This window comes from Tachysurus vachellii, chromosome 14, assembly GCF_030014155.1.
Source record: "Tachysurus vachellii isolate PV-2020 chromosome 14, HZAU_Pvac_v1, whole genome shotgun sequence".
In the NCBI taxonomy this organism is placed as follows: Eukaryota; Metazoa; Chordata; class Actinopteri; order Siluriformes; family Bagridae; genus Tachysurus; species Tachysurus vachellii.
Window position 1 is genome coordinate 24,232,318 of NC_083473.1, and position 21,234 is coordinate 24,253,551.

The window sequence follows — 21,234 nt, forward strand, 5'->3', positions numbered from 1 at the left end:
ACTAGACATTAATGCAATACCTATTGCTCCCCAATATTTCAGAAGGAGAAATAAGCGCCACCAATTACATATTTACACTGGGTGTATTTTGCAATTCTGCAAGTTTTTTGCTTCACTCTGTCTGTATGTAATTTAGTGGACAGAAGAAGATTTAAGGACATTTCCATTGTCTATGTTAGATCTAAATGAAGTCTGTACAAGGCAAATCGCATTGTGCTTGAGCAAAACTTCATATTGTTAATGTCAGCAAAATGACTGCTCCTAGTGACACAAAGTAATGAGTTTCCTTTTTTTTTGCTACGCTTCTTTCTTATGACTGCATTGTTCCAAATCAAGTTTTATGTAATTTCACTCCAGCAACAATCTAAAGTTTTCAGGAAAAAAAATTCCCCAGATCTACAGGGCTGAAACATGAAAAAGCAGCAGGTTGTTCTCTTCAATTTGTCCTCGTTCAATTAAGCTTAAAGTAATAAATACGTGAAGCTGGCAAAAGAAAGATAATATAATTGAGTCAGAGAGAATACGAGCTGCAGGATACTGAGCTCGTAAACGTCTTATGTGACTGTTTTATTTATATTTTACAATTTAGTAGTCAACAGAAAAAAATCTACTTCATTAAAACACTCATAGAAATTCATCGATGAATCAAAAATGCCCACAAATTCTTTTCAAACTATAACAAGTGATTTATAGAAAAATTTATCAGCAGTTTATTATATAAGAAAAAAAAAGATTATTGTCATTTTTTAAGGTGTATTTCAGACAGAAACGATAAAATAGTGCATTTTAGTTTATTCAGCAAATATTATTCTATTGAAAATTTGACTGAACTCAGGACCTCAGACTAAAAGACAAAGAAAAGCAGGACTTCTTCATGTTCCTCACCTGCGTTCCTCACCATCACTCCTGCCATAATCTCAGAGTTCAGGAAGCAATGTAAAACATTTACAGTGCAAACCGTGGCAAGGTCATGGGTCATGAAAGCGTAGCCTACAGCTGAAGGATGCTTGACATGAAATAAATCACGTGTTGTAAACAAATTGTGTTATTGCTTTATTCATGAAGCTTAATTCAATTTGGAGGAAGACGAGTCTTTCCACGGGACCGAATGAGAGACACGGCGACATCTCATCTTGTTCCTCTGAGCTGCAGCAGTAAGTACATTAAAATGAGCCTGCAGAGGCTTCGTGGATAATCAGACTCATGGCCAAATATCATCAACACTCACCTTCTATCTCTGGACTAATGAAATAATCTCTAGTGCAAATCAAGTTAAACTGGACACGCTGTGAAGAGGAAAGAAGAGAAGAGAAGAGAAGAGAAGAGAAGAGAAGAGAAGAGAAGAGAAGAGAAGAGAAGAGAAGAGAAGAGAAGAGAAGAGAAGAGAAGAGGAGAGGAGAGGAGAGAAGGGGAGAGGAGAGGAGATGAACAGAACAGAGAGGAGAAGAGAGGAGAGGAGAGGAGAGGAGAGAAAGGAAGAGAAAAGAGAGAGAAGAGAAGAGAAGAGAAGAGAAGAGGAGAGAAGGGGAGAGAAGGGGAGAGGAGAGGAGATGAACAGAACAGAGAGGAGAAGAGAGGAGAGGAGAGGAGAGGAGAGGAGAGAAAGGAAGAGAAAAGAGAGAGAAGAGAAAGGAAGAGAAGAGAAGAGGAGAGGAGAGGAGAGGAGAGAAAGGAAGAGAAAAGAGAGAGAAGAGAAAGGAAGAGAAGAGAAGAGAAGAGGAGAGGAGAGAAAGGAAGAGACAAGAAGAGAAAAGAAGAGGATAGGAGAGGAGAGAAGAGAAGAGAAGAGAAGAGAAGAGAAGAGAAGAGAAGAGAGGAGAAGAGGAGAGGAGAGGAGAGAAAGGAAGAGACAAGAAGAGAAAATAAGAGGAGAGAAGAGAAGAGGAGAGGAGAGGAGAGGAGAGGAGAGGAGAGGAGAGAAGAGAAGAGAAGAGAAGAGAAGAGAAGAGAAGAGAAGAGAAGAGAAGAGAAGAGAAGAGAAGAGGAGGATGAGAGAAGAGGAGATGATAAGAGAGGAGAGGAGAGGATAAGAGAGGATAAGAGAGGGGAGGATAAGAGAAGAGAAGAGAGGAGAAGAGATGATAAGAGAGAAGAGGAGAGGAGATAAAATTACGATTAAGAGAGAAAATTATGAAAGAAGTGGAGAGGAGAATAGATTAAGAAAAGTAATGAGCGATTATGAGGGGAGAAGAGAGACTGAAATTAAGAGAGGAGAGTTTGAGATTAAGATGTGAGAAAAGAGGAGAGATTAAAATAAAAATAGGAAAGGAGGAGAGATTAAGAGAGGAGAAAAGAGATTGAGTTTTAGAGAGTAAAATAGAGGAGATGAAAGATTAAGAGAGGACGATGAGGACAGATTAGGAGAAGTGAGGAGGAATAAGGTAGGAAAGGAGAGATGAGATTTAAAAGAGAAGAGCGGTGAGAAGCGTGTGAATTAAACTGTACAGTGTCTGTATGTTAACACGGCGTTAATTCTGCACTCCCAACAAGACAGAATACAGCAGCTGCAGAAATAAACACCTTTTGGTGTAGAAACAGTCTAATTTCTCCTTCAGTATTATAAGCAACAACACATTTTCCTCATTAAGTTATAGGTATAAATGCTCTAAAGCATGAAATTACCCTCGAGCCTCCCTCTCTAAATAACCTGGTTTGCAAACAAATGATCCATGTAAAAGTAGTAAGATGCAGATTATTAAAATAATAGGAGGGACTGAAATTTGCATCCACAGAACTATTGAGCGTGAACTCTGCAATTACTTCACTCATGCCTCTCCTTCATCCACCCTCCTCATCCTCAGTCCCACACAGCAGCAAGAACTCAACACTCTTTCTATCGCAAATGACACCAAACATTTCACATAAACTACAAACATGATTTCTCACACACAAGAGCAATAATTCCTGGCTTATAAACCGAAAAAAAAAAAAAAACAATCTTAACTTCTGAAATTCTTTTTCACTTCCAGCTGAATGCTTTAATCTCTCCGTCTTTTCCTTCACAATCCTTCACTCTGATTCTAGAATAAACATAAACCGCTAACTTTGTATAGACACAATAACAACCCCCTTACTCTCAAATGCCCACCAGCCCCCATGTTGGGTGACTCTCCCATATGGTCCAAATGGAGAGGAATGACTGTCCATCCATGCTAAGATCTGCATTATGTTTGAGTTATAGTCACCATTTGCAATTCAGAGTGGCTCTTTGGAGAGTTGACCACCTTGGTAACACCCCATCAGTGTAGAGGTACACAGTGCAATCAGAGAGATTTACCGTGCTGAGCGGAAGCTTCCAGAGAGCAGGGGGTGCCCGAGTACAAGCCATTCCCAGACTCCCATTCTCAAAAAGAGCCCTACTGGGCCACATTCTAGTGCGGAATAGCTGCCACATTTAATGAGAAAGATCCAGAGCGAGAAGAGGGAGAGAGAGAGAGAGAGAGAGAGAGAGAGAGAGAGAGAGAGAGAGAGAGAGAGAGAGAGAGAGGGAGAGAGAGGGAGAGAGAGGGAGAGAGAGAGAGAGAGAGAGAGGGAGAGAGAGAGAGAGAGAGGGAGAGAGGGAGAGAGAGAGGGAGAGAGAGATGCAGGTGGAAAGAAAGAGAGACAGGGAGACAGGGAGAGAGAGAGAGAGAGAGAGAGATGCAGGCGGAAAGAATGAGAGAGACAGGGAGAGAGAGAGAGAGAGAGAGAGAGAGAGAGAGAGAGAGAGAGAGAGATGCAGGTGGAAAGAAAGAGAGACAGGGAGAGAGAGAGAGAGAGAGAGAGAGAGAGAGAGAGAGAGAGAGAGAGATGCAGGCAGAAAGAAAGAGACAGGGAGAGAGAGAGAGAGAGAGAGAGAGAGAGAGAGAGAGATGCAGGCAGAAAGAAAGAGACAGAGGGAGAGAGAGAGAGAGAGAGAGAGAGAGAGAGAGAGAGAGAGAGAGAGAGAGAGAGAGATGCAGGCAGAAAGAAAGAGACAGGGAGAGAGAGAGAGAGAGAGATGCAGGCAGAAAGAAAGAGACAGAGGGAGAGAGAGAGAGAGAGAGAGAGAGAGAGAGAGAGAGAGAGGATAAGAGAGGATGAGAGAAGAGGAGATGATAAGAGAGTGGAGGAGAAGAGGAGAGAAGAGAGGAGAGAGACAAGGAGAGAGAGAGAGAGAGAGAGAGAGAGAGAGATGCAGGCGGAAAGAAAGAGAGAGACAAAGAGAGAGAGAGAGAGGAGAAGAGAGGATAAGAGAGGATGAGAGAAGAGGAGATGATAAGAGAGTGGAGGAGAAGAGGAGAGAAGAGAGGAGAGAGACAAGGAGAGAGAGAGAGAGAGAGAGAGAGAGAGAGAGAGAGAGAGAGAGATACAGGCGGAAAGAAAGAGAGAGATAGTGAGAGAGAGAGTGAGAGAGAGGGGGGGGAGAGAGAGATGCAGGCAGAAAGAAAGAGAGAGACAGGGAGAGAGAGAGAATGAGAAAGAGAGAGAGAGAATGAGAAAGAGAGAGAGAGAATGAGAAAGAGAGAGAGATGCAGACAGACAGAAAGAGAGAAATAGAAAGAGAGAGAGAGAGATTGTAGACTCTAGAAGTCGTCCTTGTGTCCTGACCACCTGCTCTGTAACACTGAAGTGATATCAGTGATATTAGACGAATGCACTGAGACTCTCAGACACTGACAGCTACACAGACTCTGATCACTGTGATCACATTAAAACACAGTAAACAGATAAAACACTGTGTGTGGAGTCAAATAAACCTTAAATCAACAACACACACAATTAGTTACAAAGTCAGTCATTAATTCATGAATCTGTAATATTAAGGGAGAAAAGCAGAACTGAACACATCATGAAGGGGTCAGGATTCATTTCTTATCTGTTTTACTGAAAATGTTTTCATCAAATATAATCTTACATCGAAATAGTATGAAGTGTTTCCTATTATATGATTAAACATCGAATTATATTATTTTTAAAAGTCTAGATTTATTCATACGGTGAGATAATTTTGTATCTTTTGAGAAATAAATGCTAAATAATTAGCAAAATGATCTGGCAACCGAACGAGACCATTTCATGCTCGACATCAGTCTTATAAATCTAATCTTATATTTAGTTTATTGTCCATCTTACAGCAAGATATTTCCACTCATGTAGACGTGAGTCAACAGACAGAGTTTGATCCAAATACTCGGAGCTAAAAAATCATCATCAATGGATGGCTGCTGATATTCTATTAAAAAAAATGTACATGCTTTTTATTACAATGGCATGTGTGAGGCAGAAGTAAGCTGAAGAGAGACAAACAAAAAAAAAGGAGAACAAGCAGGGCTTTCCGATGGCTGGGGATCAGCTATTAGCCGAAAGAGAGAAAAATTGGGGCCTCTGAAACATTAATCAAACTCTTCACCTAGTGGGCAACCATATGGTGGAACAGCATGTGCATCGTGCAAACTTGCTGATCGCCAGTAACAGGGTGCAATTAATTCCGCTGGCTGCATCCAGCGCAGGCCTACCAGTGTAGAGCCCAGGGAGAGAGGGCTGGGAAAAAAAAGTGCTGCTCTTCTCTTTCCTTCCCAAAAAACAGAGGGATCAAATTCAGAGTGATGAACGAGGGGAAGAATCGCGTCCTCGTTCGTAGACTCGAGAGAGAATGACTGCACGCGGATGGAGAGATGAGCAGAGGAAAGAACAGAAAGATAAGGGAACTCTCTCGACTTATCGCTCATCCGATCGTTTTACTTTAACGTTAACGTTCGTGACCAAAAACATAAAAAACATTATTAACAAAGTCTAATCACAACCGTGATCACAAACTGGGTTGTTGTGGTGGGCGGGGCTTCGTTTTCCCTGCAGCGTTCCTGATCCATGTTTTTCCTTACGCTCTTGTTCTCTTTCCTCATGTAGTGTTGACCCTCTTGGCCGGTTACTGTTCCGTCTTCACTTAGGAATTTATGTCAGAAAGTTCTGTTTTTCTTGTTCGGCAAAATTAGCATCTCTTTTATGCTCTTAATGAAGTGGAGGCTCCTTAACACATAACATAGAATATTTCAGTAGAGGAAATGAGATCCTGTTAGCTATTCCCCAGGTCCTTCGCCTCTCTCCGGCCCATACCAATATCTGAAATGACTTTGGGGATGTTTGCTTCATTAGAATACACCCCGCCTCCAAAGACTTATTGTTCATTTTGGACCATGCATTATGACCCTGGTGGGACGCTGTTAATGAGAGGAACTCTGTGTAGCTCAACTTCCTGGAGCTGGACAGCTCTGCATTTCCTTGCTTTTTGCTTATGTCCAGAAGGCTAGTGCTGAATAATGAAGTGCATTCATCACAGGAACCACAACATTACCGTGTGGTCTCAAACACCAACACACCCACCACCACCACCACCACATCACACACACACACACACACACACACACGACGCACACAGATTTGTACATACCTATAAATAACAAAAGTAATGTGCATGAAAAAGCCCACATATTTACATGCATATACAGTCTTTTACAAATTAACCTAGAGCCAAAACATTGTGACAGTGAGGACGGTCTGTCGCCCTGCACCCCACATGGCAATCGTCTTTATGGCCGCTACTGGGTTCAGTCATCAGTGGATTTATGATTATTTGAGTCTGTCGGCTCTTGTGCTCAGCTGGGACCTAATGAAGTGCTATTCAGACAACCTTGCCTGTGAGCTTGGTTCTTCAGATTGGGTGCTGGTTAACTGTTTTATGTTGCTGAAGGCTTGTGAAGGCACCAAAGTGCTGCTCTAGCTAAAGCCTTCCCTGGTCTGTCCAAATCAGTGCTACTCTATTAGACAAACATCATCGTTCCATATTCCTCTCTCATCAGGAAGCCACTTCTGAAAGAGTCACATCATAATCAATGCCCAGGGTGGTCATGGTGAAAGAGGGGATTGTTTTGTGTGTGTGTGTGTGTGTGTGTGTGTGCGTGTTTGTGTGTGTGTGTTTGCATGTCTGTCTGTCTGTATGTATGTGTTTGTTTGTGTGCTCGATGCTTAAGATCACACAGCATTGTTGTTGTTCTTACAATGAATGCTTTATTATTCATGTTCATCTCTATAGACAGACAGACAGACAGACAGACAGATGGATGAACAGATGGATGGATGGATTGATACTCAATTTGTGTTACCCAGCGATACACAGACCCCCAGAAGCCGTTTCATTTACAAATGGGCCTTGATTATAGCCCCTGACCCTTATAATCACCCCAGGTCATACACAAGCCCCTCAATTACTCTGACCCTGACCCTGATTCCAACCCATGAAACCGCCTACCACTGTCCCCTCTCTCTCTCCCTCTCGTTCTCTCTCTCTCTCTCTCTCTCTCTCTCCCCAATGTTGGCCTACTGTTTTTTCAGACAGTGAGAAAGTGAGAGCGAACGGTAACCATCATTAATCAATATGTTGGGCTTTATTTGTGATAATTCATCATGACACAATATTAATGGGTGCCTATGCCCTTCAGAGGTGAGCCTCATGCAAATGCAGAGGGGGAAGCAATTAACTTTCGAGAGACACACAGATGATTATAAATGACAAGGATATGTCAATTACTGCAGCCAATAAAGGGAGACAGAGGCTGCGAGGGCAATCTATCCACTTTACAGCTCCTCTTCAGCCCATAGACTCTACATATACAGCGGAAGCGCTGCTCTAAAAGAGAACATCACTGTGGCCCGGTTGAAGAGGCTGCTTTAAGACTGCTGATGGATTCAAATGCTTTGCATCCAGCGGTGATGGTTTCAACATGCCAACTGACCCCATAGCAGGCTGTAATAAGTGTAATCCATTTCTTATTTCTTTGAAGATATTATAAAATATATTAATCTGTCATAACATGGTGTAAAAAAACAATAACTCTGCACTCAAATCTATTGCGTTAAGATAGACACACATCTAAAGCTAGTTTTCCACTGTGTGAGTGAAGATGTCTTTTTCTTGGCCGAATTCTAAGGCAGACGCTGCGACGTTCTCCACGTCAGATTACATTCTACTTGATGAAAAGACCACGATTAAAAAAACTGCTATGTCATCAATCAGCACGGTCTGAGCTTTAGTAGAATACGGGGAAGTTATCTGTATAATAGGAGCAACGTTACACCTAGAGAAAATATATTGTTCAAAGCGAGGAAAAGGATTTGAAGCCGTTCCTTCGTGGGTAAAAGACGGTGACACGAAACGCTCGTTCTTCAGAGAGGGCCGATGAACGCAGGTTAGCATCGCAACTCACAGTACAGACACAACATTAGATCAGTTAATGTAAACCTTTTATATGAATGAATGAATTAAAAGTTTATGTACTGCCATTGCAACTAATGTATTTGGAGCTGACCTGCTGAGTTTCGTTCTACTTTTCCTGGCTTTTAGATGAACGTCGGTGTAGCGGACGCACTTGGATTTTAATTAAAGAAAAATTCTGACACTGAAAGAAATCTGCTGTCTTCGGTCACAAGGGCACTAAATGGGGCCAGTGGCGAGCACGACAGGTTACGCTTCCTAATGCTGGTCATGGTAGAGTGTTAACATAAGACAGAGGAATAATATAGTGCAGAAAACAAGGTGTAAATGCAGGTCAGTCACAGACTCTCTCTCCAGAGGGCATGGGCATGAACGTAGCAAAAAATAAAGAAGATAAATCACACAATCAGCTCATCATCACTCTACGCAATTTATTCAAAAAGACATATGCAGGACTACAGCACTGAATAAACACAAACTATCTGTCATGGCTGTGTCTGTCTGTGAATTCATAAAAGCAGACAGACACCTCGAGCCAAAGCTTCAGCAAGGAAGACAAGAAGTGAGGACAAATTAGCCTGTTTTATTTCACACCAGGACGGAGAGCTGAGAGAGAGAAGGAGACGTTCTCCTAGCAGGCTGACATCACTGACATATGGGGATGCCCATTATCATGTGCCAGAGCCAGGAGACGCACAAGGGAGGAAATAACTAACTCGATGAAATGAAATAAGTCGATCAGTGTAGCTGAAGAAAGACACAGGAATCAGGTCAGGTTTTGTTTACTATATAAAATGTTCACGTGCTCCCAGAGAAAATCTCTCTCATTTGGAGCTTTTTTTTAGCTTTAAAAGCTAAAGATGCAGTAATAAATAAATAAGATGCAGTGTGACTATTCAGATTTCAGAATGTAAACACAGTGAAAGCATCGATGCTCCGTTCTTGCCTCTGCAGTGCAGCTGAACACGAAGGCGATGATTCCAAGCCTCAGCACAGAAAGGACCGTCCTGGCTAGCAGCCCTCTAATTTCCCAGCACTAAACAATCAACAACCACCAGGGGACCTGTACAGCACATTACAAGTTAAGCCCTCATTTTGTCGCCAGGGCACAGGGAGATAAAAAATAAAACGGAAAGGTGGAAAAATCTGAAACTTTCACTCGGCTTTGACCTGTGGCTGTACCCAAGGAGCACTGAGGGAGCCCAGAGGTGTCAGAAGTGTTTGGGTGGGTTTTCCTAGGAGCAAGTGTGGTTATTGTGTCTGAGGTCTGCTGGGGACAGGAGAGCAATATTGCTTTAATGTGTGTGTTAGTGGAGAGGGGAATGGATAGATTAAGACAGAGTCCCAGACCAGCAGGAGCACTGCTCCCTGAGCACAGCTCTGTTAAGCTGCACTACATTTAAGAACCAGCATGTGTTGGTGTGTGTGTGTGTGTGTGTGTGTGTGTGTGTGTGTGTGTGTGTTTTAAAGCAGTTACCACAACCAACTCTGCAAGTGAGCAAAACTTTCACATTTAAATACAATTCAATGTACAAATTTGTGGTCACTTAATGTGTATAAGGACGAGCCGAAAAAAGAAAAAACAATTACAACACAATTCCTTTACACAGATTCAAGCTAAGGCATCATGAAGTCAATAGAAATGCAAATGTATTCTGTGCAATCTCATGTTTATGGTTTACATACGCAGTGACGATGTGTATACAGGGTGTGTTATAACACCTGTGATTAATGACACCGTGTCATACAGCGGCACCAAACAACTTGTTTAAACCGTTTGCCGTGAATTATTTTAACAAACACGCTGCCGTCCTGGATGTACTGGAAGATTCATTTGATAAGATGCAGTAAATGCAAGCTGAGAAATCGAGGCAACGTTATTTGTATTTTTTTTATGCATAGCTGCTTTACTCACATCGAAACACAACTTCTGCGATCACAGACAAAAGGATTTTGTTCCATTTTAGCAAATTCTCTAATCTCAATGCAAAACTGTTTAATCGCTCATTTTGGGCACTAAATTATTAACATAACGCTTCTGAGAAGACGCTGATAAAGTATAACAGCTTTAGAGACGATGTGATGCTGTGAGATTCATCATTATCCAGTTTAATTTTTTTTCTGAGCTACATACAATACAAATGTTCTACATTTTGGGAAACTACATCCTATAATTTCTTGAACTCATCCACAATAATGTTCTCAACATGTTTAATAGACATGTGATCAGTAATGTGATCGTTCAGATTACTGACAAAGTGTAAGCTGATTTTTTTAATTTATTTTTAGGGGATTATTTGTGGATCTGGTCTCATTATTCTTTTGTAAAGACTAATAGTCTGAGACTTAAAGACGAAGAGGTCCATGTGCTGTTCCAGCCAAGCTTCTACTGGTTTTTATGGGGGATTTTTTCAGTCTGTCGCATTGTGTTACACCTTTTTGTAGTGACAGTCACTTGTTAACCTGCAAGAAGCCATGTTTTAATGTAGTGCTGAATAAGTGTGAAATAATAATAAACGTATATATGTGGTTATATTTGTTCGTTCTTCTGAGAGCTTAGACATTTTACACAGTAACAGACATTGGGACACAGTGTAGGTCCTGTGAGGTCACAGGGAACATTCACACTGCATTGAGGATGAGGAACAGGACCAGGTCTTCCAGCTGAAACTCATCTTCTGTGTACCACAGCCTCCCATTATGGTTTATACTGATCATATGGACCCAACTGATCTGCTCGACACACACTTTCAGTGGAGATTTAGAAGTCTTTAAAACAAACGTTTCCTGCATTTGAACTGGTGAAGCTTTGAGTACTGGAGATATTTGTTCTGATATTGATCGCACTTATATACACACAGTGTGCAGTTTTTACTGGAAGTTTATAATGTTGTTAATGTGTGTGTGCTGATGTGTTTCTTATTGTAAAGCACTTCGGTTAATTCTGTTGTCGTCAGTTAAATGTGCTACATAAAAAAAACTGTGTGCTGAAACCTCAAGGAACCCCATACAGGTGTGACATGAGCCAGAACACAAAGGAGCTGCCATGGAACAGTTGGCCTATGATTACAGTATATATTTTTGAGCCACTCTGTTCCAAAATTGCCCTTGTGTATCCGTCTACTGAGATCCAATTTTAGCAAAAGATGCAGATTTCAGCATTCAGTGAGGGCCAATTGAACAAGAACTGGAAGTAAAATGGTGCTGCTCGGTCCCATATGGCAACCAAGGGGTGTGCATGCTTCAGACGCATCGTCACATAAATCATTGGGCAAAAAAATACAAAACAAAATACCACCAGTGGTGAGCAAAATACACAAGGAGAAAAAGACTGGAGCGGTGGAATCGGCTCTCGCCTTACAGACACGACAAGACCGAAGTATATATATATATATATATATATACACATACACACACACACACACATACATACATACATAAGCAGTTCACATATATCTGAGCAGAGAAATTGGTCAAGTAAACTTTAACATCACATATATGTATTATAAATATTGTTAAGTTACAAATGCCACGATGCTAAATTGATTAGCTATAATTATAAATTGCTGGTTTACTGTTAGGGGGTTATATTCATTATTTCCTACCGCTTATCCGAACTACCTCGGGTCACGGGGAGCCTGTGCCTATCTCAGGCGTCATCGGGCATCAAGGCAGGATACACCCTGGACGGAGTGCCAACCCATCACAGGGCACACACACACACACTCTCATTCACTCACGCAATCACACACTACGGACAATTTTCCAGAGATGCCAATCAACCTACCATGCATGTCTTTGGACCGGGGGAGGAAACCGGAGTACCCGGAGGAAACCCCCGAGGCACGGGGAGAACATGCAAACTCCACACACACAAGGTGGAGGCGGGAATCGAACCCCCAAACCTGGAGGTGTGAGGCAAACGTGCTAACCACTAATCCAGTGGGGTTATATATTTTATATAATTATATTTTAATTAGGGAGCACATTGGCTTAGTGGTTAGCACATTCGCCTCACACCTCCAGGGTTGGGGGTTTGATTGGAATCTCTGGAAAATTGTCCCTAGTGTGTGATTGCGTGTGTGAATGAGAGAGTGTGTGTGTGCCCTGTGATGGGTTGGCACTCCGTTAGGGGGGTGTATCCTGCCTTGATGCCCGATGACGCCTGAGATAGGCACAGGCTCCCCGTGACCCGAGGTAGTTTGGATAAGCGGTAGAAGATGAATGAGTGAGTGAATATTTTAATTATTGTTATGAGGGCAATAATTCTAATGACACCTGCCAAAGATTATGAACTAATTGAACAATAATCGATTGATTATTGATTAATTAATTATGAATGAACAACACATCATATTTTGAACAGTTTAGGTTCCATTTCATGTTGACAGCCTGACAGACAGCTTCAGTATATCAACAGTATATCTGACTTTAATGTGTTTTTACACTTTATGCTGGTCTGGGTCTCAGTGGGTCTGGAGTCTATACTGGGAAACTGTGGACTGGTCAGACTGGTCAGAGCTGATTGGTTTATACTATTGTATTGTATATTATTGTATTGTCTGTATTATACATGCACTTTCTGTAGAACTGTGTAAATGAAGATGGTTCTGAAGGATTGTTGTTTCATTTCACTCTGTACTCTATATGGTTGAAATGACAATAAAAGCCTCTTGACTTGACTTAACTTCATAAAAGACGGATCGACTGATTAGTCACGATCCTAGAGATTCATGACAGTTTTATTGAGCGGTGTTAATTTCAGCTGTCCCAAGTCCCCGTTTCATTGACAGCTCTCGTGCTCGAACAGAAGAGTGGTAGCTTCCCCAAAAAAAAAAACGCTAATATCTCTGTTGTGACAACAGCTATGGAGTTCTACGGGTCATATTTTGCTGTAAAACAAGTGAGATTTACTTTTTTATTATTGTTAATATGCCATTTAAGTCAGCTGTTATTTATACCTTTGACAAAATTTAAAATGCTGTATTTTTCACAATTCTGGAACAAATTAAAACCCTTTTTGTGCTGTGATGACACTAACACTAACGTGTTTTATATAAAACTCCCTCTTTAAGGAACACCTATGTGGGATAACGAATGGCTTGTTTGTTTATTATTAATAAAGCAAAAAAAAGACACATTTTTTAATTCTTTTAATAATCCATAAAAAATGTACTGCAGCATATCTTCTGTTATCTGGAAATGAGTAATTATTGTTTTATTAATTGTGATAATGTTCAAAACCTGCTCTATTATTATTATTATTATTATTATTACACAGACTATTGAGCATAAATACAATTATAGGTTCTAACCCGGATCGTGTAAGTGTAGCTTATGGCTCTGAGAATTAATAAAATGTGAATAAGTCAGAAATAAATTTGCAAGGTAGAACTGAACATAAGCACTAAATAGGTAGTGAATAATAATAGATTTACAATAAAATGCAGAAGTCACTTGATGCATCCTAGTTTACAAATTCATGCTTTAACAGAGGTCTTAATAGATTTTATTGTACATTATCACACATAATAATGCAATAATTTCTTATTTTATATAACAGATGTGCAGATATGCAGCAATACATATCTTAATGAATTTAGACCGAAACACAGTAAATATACTCTGTCTAATTTATAATATATACACAAATTCATATTTAAATTTAAGATATATATAAACAAGACCCTTATACAAAAGCCTTTCCTGTGTCCTCCCAAAGATCAGTGTTTATAGCACCAGGTTATGAAACCCTTCTCTGGATCAGGGCTAGCAGCTCTTTAGTGCCCCGTTTAACCCTGTACTGCAGTGTCAAACTCGTACAGTGTGAAATGATGTGGTGTTAAATCATTACAGCTAGATGCTCAGCAACAGAAACTGAACATCTCATGAACACCATGAAACAGTGCCCCTGGAGCAGTGAGGGTTAAGGGCCTTGCTCAAGGGCCCAACACTCACAGCCTTAACCACTTGATCTACCAATGCGCTGATGTGATGTCTGTTCACGGCTCTCAGGAAAGCAATGTCTTGTCCTCAAAATATCAAGATATGATAGGAATTTGTTTATTAACAGGCTAAATGTCTATACAGAGAGCCAAGTCACTTTCTCTCTCAGTTATAGGGAACAGAGAGCAATGCTTGACTGAGCGGTTTAGCCCTGAGTGCAGCTAGAGAAAAGTTAAACACGGTCACTTATCTCATTACAATGGCACGTCTGTCTGCCTCCATGTTAATGCACATTTTAAACATTACAAGGTTGATCTTTTCTCTACTCACTCGCTCTGTAAACCTCAGCGGATCAGCAGGGTTCACTCTAATTGGTTCCAAAGCACATGCTAATAACACAACACCACTTTAGCTGCACCGGCCATGTTAATTTTCCTCTTGATTGGAAATAGGATTCTGCAAAAAACAATGAATAAATGCTAACACGAGGCTAGGTGGGCAATTAGCATGATTACAAAGTGCCTCCTTAGCATTTTTGACATCAAAAAGGCAAACATGCTCAGAATCAAGGGGGAAAAGTTATTGTGGTCAACAGATATGAGCCTTGATCAGAAATGTGTTTCCTCCAAGACTACTAAACATCTCTCAGGGGGTCAGGAACCAAGCAGGAGTTAAGCAGAACTTTACAGGCAATAAAGAAAAGTAAATCTCTCTCTCTCACACACACACACACACACACACACACAAAGAAACATCATAATCTCTATCTATCTATCTAACACTAGTGTATCTTCCTTACTCGTCCCTCTTTACACTGAGTGTACACTCAGTGAAACACAACTTCCTGGTGGAGGCAGACACCACGTTTCTATCATTAATATATCACAATAATTGTGCACCAAATGCTGCTGTCTTTTCATTTAGTAACCTATTAATTTAGCAGCATTACATAAAACTGCATCTGTTCATCAGACCATTAAGCAATTAATCGTTGAAAATTTCTTTTGTTAGTGTTACAGTAAAATGTTTCCTGGAACAAACGTCTACATTCAGTTCCATTTGTAGCACAAATGCGTCTACACGAGACGGTAACATTGTGTTGTGTTGTGGTGTTGAGGTGCTGTGAGGTGTGGTATTGTGTGGCGTTTTGGTGTGTGGTGGTACGGAGTGGAGTGCAGTTGTGTTACAGTTTGGTGTCTTTTTGTGTGTTGCGTTGCTGTGTTGTGTATTGTTGTGGTGTGCTGTTTTATGCAGTGTGCTTTGAGGTGTTGTGTTGCCTTACATTGTGTTGCAGTGTTATGCTGCGTATTGTGTGTTGCATTGTGGTGTTGTGTTGTGTGTTGCATTGCGGTGTTGTGTTGTGTGGTGTTACATTGCGTTGCATTGCGTTGCAGTGTTGTATTGTGTGGTGTTGCATTGCAGTTTTGTGTTGCATTGTGTTGTGTGGTGTTGTTGCGTTGCAGTGTTGTTTTGTTTATTGTGTGGTATAGTTGCGTTGCATTGCATTGTTGTATTGTGTATTGTGTGGTGTTGCATTGCATTGCATTGCGATTTTGGGTTGTGTATTGTGTGGTGTTGCATTGCATTGCATTGCATTGTTGTATTGTGTATTGTTTGGTGTTGCATTGTGTTGCAGTTTTGGGTTGTGTATTGTGTGGTGTTGGGTTGCGTTGCAATGTTGCGTTGTGTTGCATTGTGTTGCATTGCATTGTGTTGTATTGTGTGGTGTTGCGTTGTGTTGTGTTGTGTGGTGATAAAAGAGATTTAATCTTAATGAGTTTTTGGTTAAATTAACATCACTACTACATTTTATTCTCTGTAAGAAAAACCATCATCAGAAACACTAAAGCTCCTTATGGACATCACTCAGTTATATTCACTGTAAACTGTATAAAAGTCAGACGTTATTACATCATGACTTCAGTTTTGTGTCGTCTGGCTTCATTATGTTGTTTACACATCTAAAGCTAAAATGAGGATGTACTAATGAGATAATAAGGAGGCGCTTTATCAAGTGCTATTCTGAATAATAATGAGGCTGGCAGCCATCTTGTTTCAGTGATTAATGTGATAATTACGCTCATATCTATACATGCAGCAATATTTTATACTGGACTCCAGTGATGTGTTAATTACAATCTTCTCATTTATATTAGTGTATTTCTGTTTGTGTTAAATTGTCTCTCGCTTTTATGAGTGTGTGTCACATGAAAAAATCTTAACCTGGGACGTAAATCACAGAAACCTAAATATTTGTAGTTGCAAAAGTAAAATTGTTCTATATTTTTTTTAATGGTCCACAGTCTACTGCTAACAGCTGTGATTCCTATTTGCAGTGAATAATGAAAAACTGATACAAACATTAAGGTTTTCATCATCTTTTCTGTGGTGGTCTAGAAGTTAATGACTATCTCCTTCTCAGATTGGTGTACAAAAGAAAGATCTGGCAACCTCAGGAGGCACGAACTCCACACCAGAAATCTGCATAGTCACAATGATGTGCTTAGAAACTCTACTGAAGGAGTTGGCAACCTGACTCTGAATATGCAGAACTGAATATTGATGGAACTGAATGCAGCACTATATGAAGGGAGCATGATGTCATCATCAAACACAGTTCTGTTAGACTCCTTATAACCACCACAGGATGCTGACAATCACCACCATGCCTTCTTGTATGTGAGCACAGGGATGAGCAGACCTCCTACTAACAGACCGGACTTTACTTCGATAAAGGAGCCACCCTCTGGGGCCCCACCCTCTGGGGCCCCACCCTCTGGGGCCCCACCCTCTGGATCAGAGAAACAGATGATCTGAGGATAGGATGGCCCACTCTACAAACCCACTCTACAGGCTCACCCTTGTGGACGTGATGTTGATAACCTGCTGCTCTGAACACTTGATCCAACAATGTGAACCAGTCCTGTGTTTAAACATCATGAACTACATCCTCAACATAGATATATTAAGGATCTTTAGGAAACAATTCTGCACTTTCCTCACAGTTTTTTGTGCCTGTTATTCTCTATAGCTGCTTCATTCTCAGACACATCATAAAGCTCAACCTGTGGAAAACCCCAGAAACACCAAAACTCTATTCTAACTAACTGTTAATTCAGACTGTATCTAAAAATGTCTGAGTCTTTATTCTTAATCAGCTCAAAAGGAGTGTGTCTGCCAAATGAACTCTTGGTACTGTCAGATGTTCTCAGTTCTTTTTGTAATTACACAGAGCAGGAAATAAGAAGCCAAGAATTACAGCGTTCATAACTCACTGATTATTCTAAAATGATTTCATCTCTTAGGTGACTGAATTTAAAATGCCACTGATTCTAGAGCTCCAACTTTCCCTGTCTCTTCTACAGGAAGGAGAGTTTCTGTATTTTACTATTTGTCTGTGAGTCGTGGCCCGATGTGAAAGTAGTAACTTAAAGATCATCAGGTCAGTGATCTGCTTTAAAGTACAAATCATATCGAGGGTTTTCGAAAGAAAAAAAATAATCTGACATGGGACATAATCATGTCTGTCTATATCCTCCTGATGTCTTTCACTTAACCACATAAACAGCTCAAACTGAGGATCTGGCAACCCTGCATATAATCTCAGAGCATCTGGCAACCGACTAGCTGTTAAAGTCGGGTCTGAGGCCGCTGGAGTGTATGTGACAGCTTGGGTCTGAACAGGCTGAATCAGTGGCAGTGTTTTTACAGAGTTAAGCTTTTCTCTGATTAGTAAGCATGTGTGTCTGTGTGTGTGTGTGTGTGTGTGTTTGTGTGTATGTGCGTGTATGTGTGTGTGTGTGCGTGTGTGTGTGTGTGAGAGACTAGTAAGCACATTTCAATGAATAATACAGTGAAATGTAGAGAACTATAAAGACCTAAGAAACCTGGCTCTACTCTAAAAATAAACTATTATTATGTCTTTCTACTAATCAGCAGTGCTTAATTTGTAGAAATCAGCAGATCAGTCCAAACACACACACACACACACACACACACACACACACACACACACAAAATCAGCATTATGACACCACACAAGAAACCCAAAACAACCACAGATGCAAAATATCTATGTGATGATGCTGTCTAAGGGCTCGCAGCCAGCACATGCCATCATATGCATTATAGTATACAACCATAATGCTTAAGCAAAGTGACTAGTCAGCTTTAACGTGCATTTGCTTACAGATACAATTTGGCACGTATTATTTATTTGTAGAACTCACAGCATTTTACGACTAAGCACAAAACATCCTTCAAGTAATTCCAGCTGACATCTAAGTATTACTTAGCTAAGTACAAGAATTAAATATTACAGCACAAGAACCTGTTATGACTTTTTGTTCAGGAGACTTTTCATAAAAAGATCTGTTTTTAAAAAAAAAAAAAAAAAAATCTAAATCTTTAAAGCATGAAAGGGAAGACATGAAAAATGTGGCTATTTTAATCATCCATATCTTCCTTGGTTTTGTTCTTTAGTGATTATTATTATACGAGTCTGCTCTAGTGTACGAGGACGTCTGTAGCCTCACAGTCACAGCCACTCCAACGTTACTGCGCTCATTACTCACGCTGGAACGCGAGAGATACGGAATTCAAATCAGATCCTGCTTTTTAATCAGAAAATGAGAATCTTAGCATAATCAGCTCTATTTCTGACATTTTTATCCAGTCATTCTTCAAAATGATAGCAGGCGTGACAAATTTTTTTGAATAATTGTAATAACTGAAGGATTTGTATGTGTGTGTGTGTGTGTGTGTGTGTGTGTGTACCGTTTACTAAAACATGGCTTGATTCAGGCCGTCAGAGCTGAGGAATTATACAGCATCAAGGAGTGTCTTTGTTCAATTAGATATTTCAGGCACTTTAAAGTGCTTTAGATTCCCCTGTAATCTATCGACATCCTGTAATTAATCAACTAATTCGCAGTCTCAGGATGGCTGTAATTACAGCACTGGTAATAGCTTATTCTTTACGCTCCAGCTCCCACATTTCATTTGTTTATTTTCCCACAGTCATAAATCTAAGGGAGCATCAGGAGTGCCACAATATTAGTGCAATAATCAGAGTTAATTATCAGATGGCCATTCTGCTCTTCTTACACTAATAACACACAGATCTGCCTCAGCGCGGCCCGTTCCATCCAAGCAGTATGAAGTATGAATAACTAATAGATTAAAGTAACTCTATATAACCAGAATGAATAAATATATTTAATAATATGGACAATTTATTATTCTCTCAACCTCAATAAAATGTTTTTATTTGATTTAGAATAATGAAATCACTTTTGTAGCTTTTTTATCATTTAGAAATTGAACTGAATTTCATTCTGAGATACAGATACAGTGCTGCATTTACACACTCACACACACTCACACACACACTCACCCACTCCTCTAGGATCCGGTTAACTGCTTTACTGCTGCGAGCGCTGTTCCGGCAGGCTAAGATCACATGGGCACCATGAAGGGCAAACGACCTCGCTGTCTCAAAACCTGCAAAGAGTGTGTGTGTGTGTGTGTGTGTGTGTGTGTGTGTGTGTGTGTGTGTGTGTGTGTGTGTGTGTGTGTGTGTGTGTGTGTGAGAGAGAGAGAGAGAGAGAGAGAGAGGGAAGAGATAAAATTAATCTGCTCTTTCATATAATGCTTCAAAAATGATCAATGCCCTTTCACTTTATTTGGGCCTGAACAGAGAAAAAGGATAAAAAGGTTCCGACTTTCTCCACATCACGTCCAGCTTCACACCAACGTCCACATCAACCTCTGATGAAAATGACTGGCTGCTAAAGTCTGAAGTAGGACTTTGGGCACTTGGTTAGAGCTCCTGTGACTTTTTATTGAGACGCTGTACATAAGCACAGGTAGATTCTACAAGGATCAGAGCAATGAGATGTAATAATACACCAGAGCAGTGCTGTACATGAGGGACACACACACACACCTGACACACACACCTGACACACACACCTGACACACACACACCTGACACACACACACCTGACACACACACACCTGACACACACACACCTGACACACACACACACCTGACACACACACACCTGACACACACACACCTGACACACACACACCTGACACACACACACCTGACACACACACACACCTGACACACAACACCGGCATACTTCAAGAAAAATGCATCAATCAGTGTGATACGAGCAGTAAACAGATGAGTCATGAGTAGATACGTGTAGAAAGTCGTGTGAAAAGGTTAGAAGACTTCAGTAAAATACTGAACTAATTACAGCACCATAAAGGGGAAGATCATATTAAAATCTTACTTACCAAAAAACAAAAAGGTTATTTAAGGAGAGCCTTGGGCTATTGTTTGGGTTGTTTTGCTGACCTGCCGTTTTACATTGTCCCTCTGATTACACAAAGTGTGTTTAAAGTTTTTCTAAAGCTGGCATCAGCACTTTAGGAGGCACAATGGGCATCAGATTTAGAGGTCTTAAGAGCTGGAAATAGACAGAGTTGGAGACGGAGGCCAAGAGTGGAAAAAAGTCTGACAATAATGAAGTTAAATAGAAAGTCGTTTGGAATAAAGAAAGGCCTTCATGCAGCACACATGTGATCGCTGCTTGCTCTGATCCTGAAGACTGTGAAATAACCCTTTAAACACGTCACTTGTAAAACATATTACACTGTCATGGCCGAGAAAAGAGCTGACAGGCCAGCAGAGCTCAAACAGTGACCCACTGCTGTCTCTCTCTCTCTGTGTCTCTGAGTGTCTCTCTCTCTCTCTCTCTCTGTGTCTCTCTCTCTCTCTCTCTCTCTCTCTCTGTGTCTCTGTGTCTCTGAGTGTCTCTCTCTGTCTCTCTCTCTCTCTCTCTGTGTCTCTGAGTGTCTCTCTTTCTGTCTCTCTCTCTCTCTCGCTGTGTCTCTGGGTGTCTCTCTTTCTGTCTCTGACTGTGTCTCTGAGTGTCTCTCTCTGTCTCTCTCTGTCTCTCTGCCTCTGTCTCTCTCTCTGTGTCTCTGAGTGTCTCTCTCTCTCTCTGACTCTGTCTCTCTCACTCTGTCTCCGTCTCTCTTTC

General features: G+C 40.8%; 1 protein-coding gene across 2 annotated transcripts in view; it reads right to left on the minus strand.

The window, feature by feature from the left end:
* The window catches only part of wwox (WW domain containing oxidoreductase), a 161,863-nt gene that overhangs the window by 127,881 nt on the left and 12,748 nt on the right, over positions 1 to 21,234 (minus strand). For both annotated transcript variants that reach the window (XM_060886687.1, XM_060886690.1), the window contains exon 5: positions 19,572 to 19,678. In XM_060886687.1, coding sequence (XP_060742670.1) covers positions 19,572 to 19,678 — 107 coding nt within the window. The remainder of the gene's footprint in view (positions 1 to 19,571; positions 19,679 to 21,234) is intronic.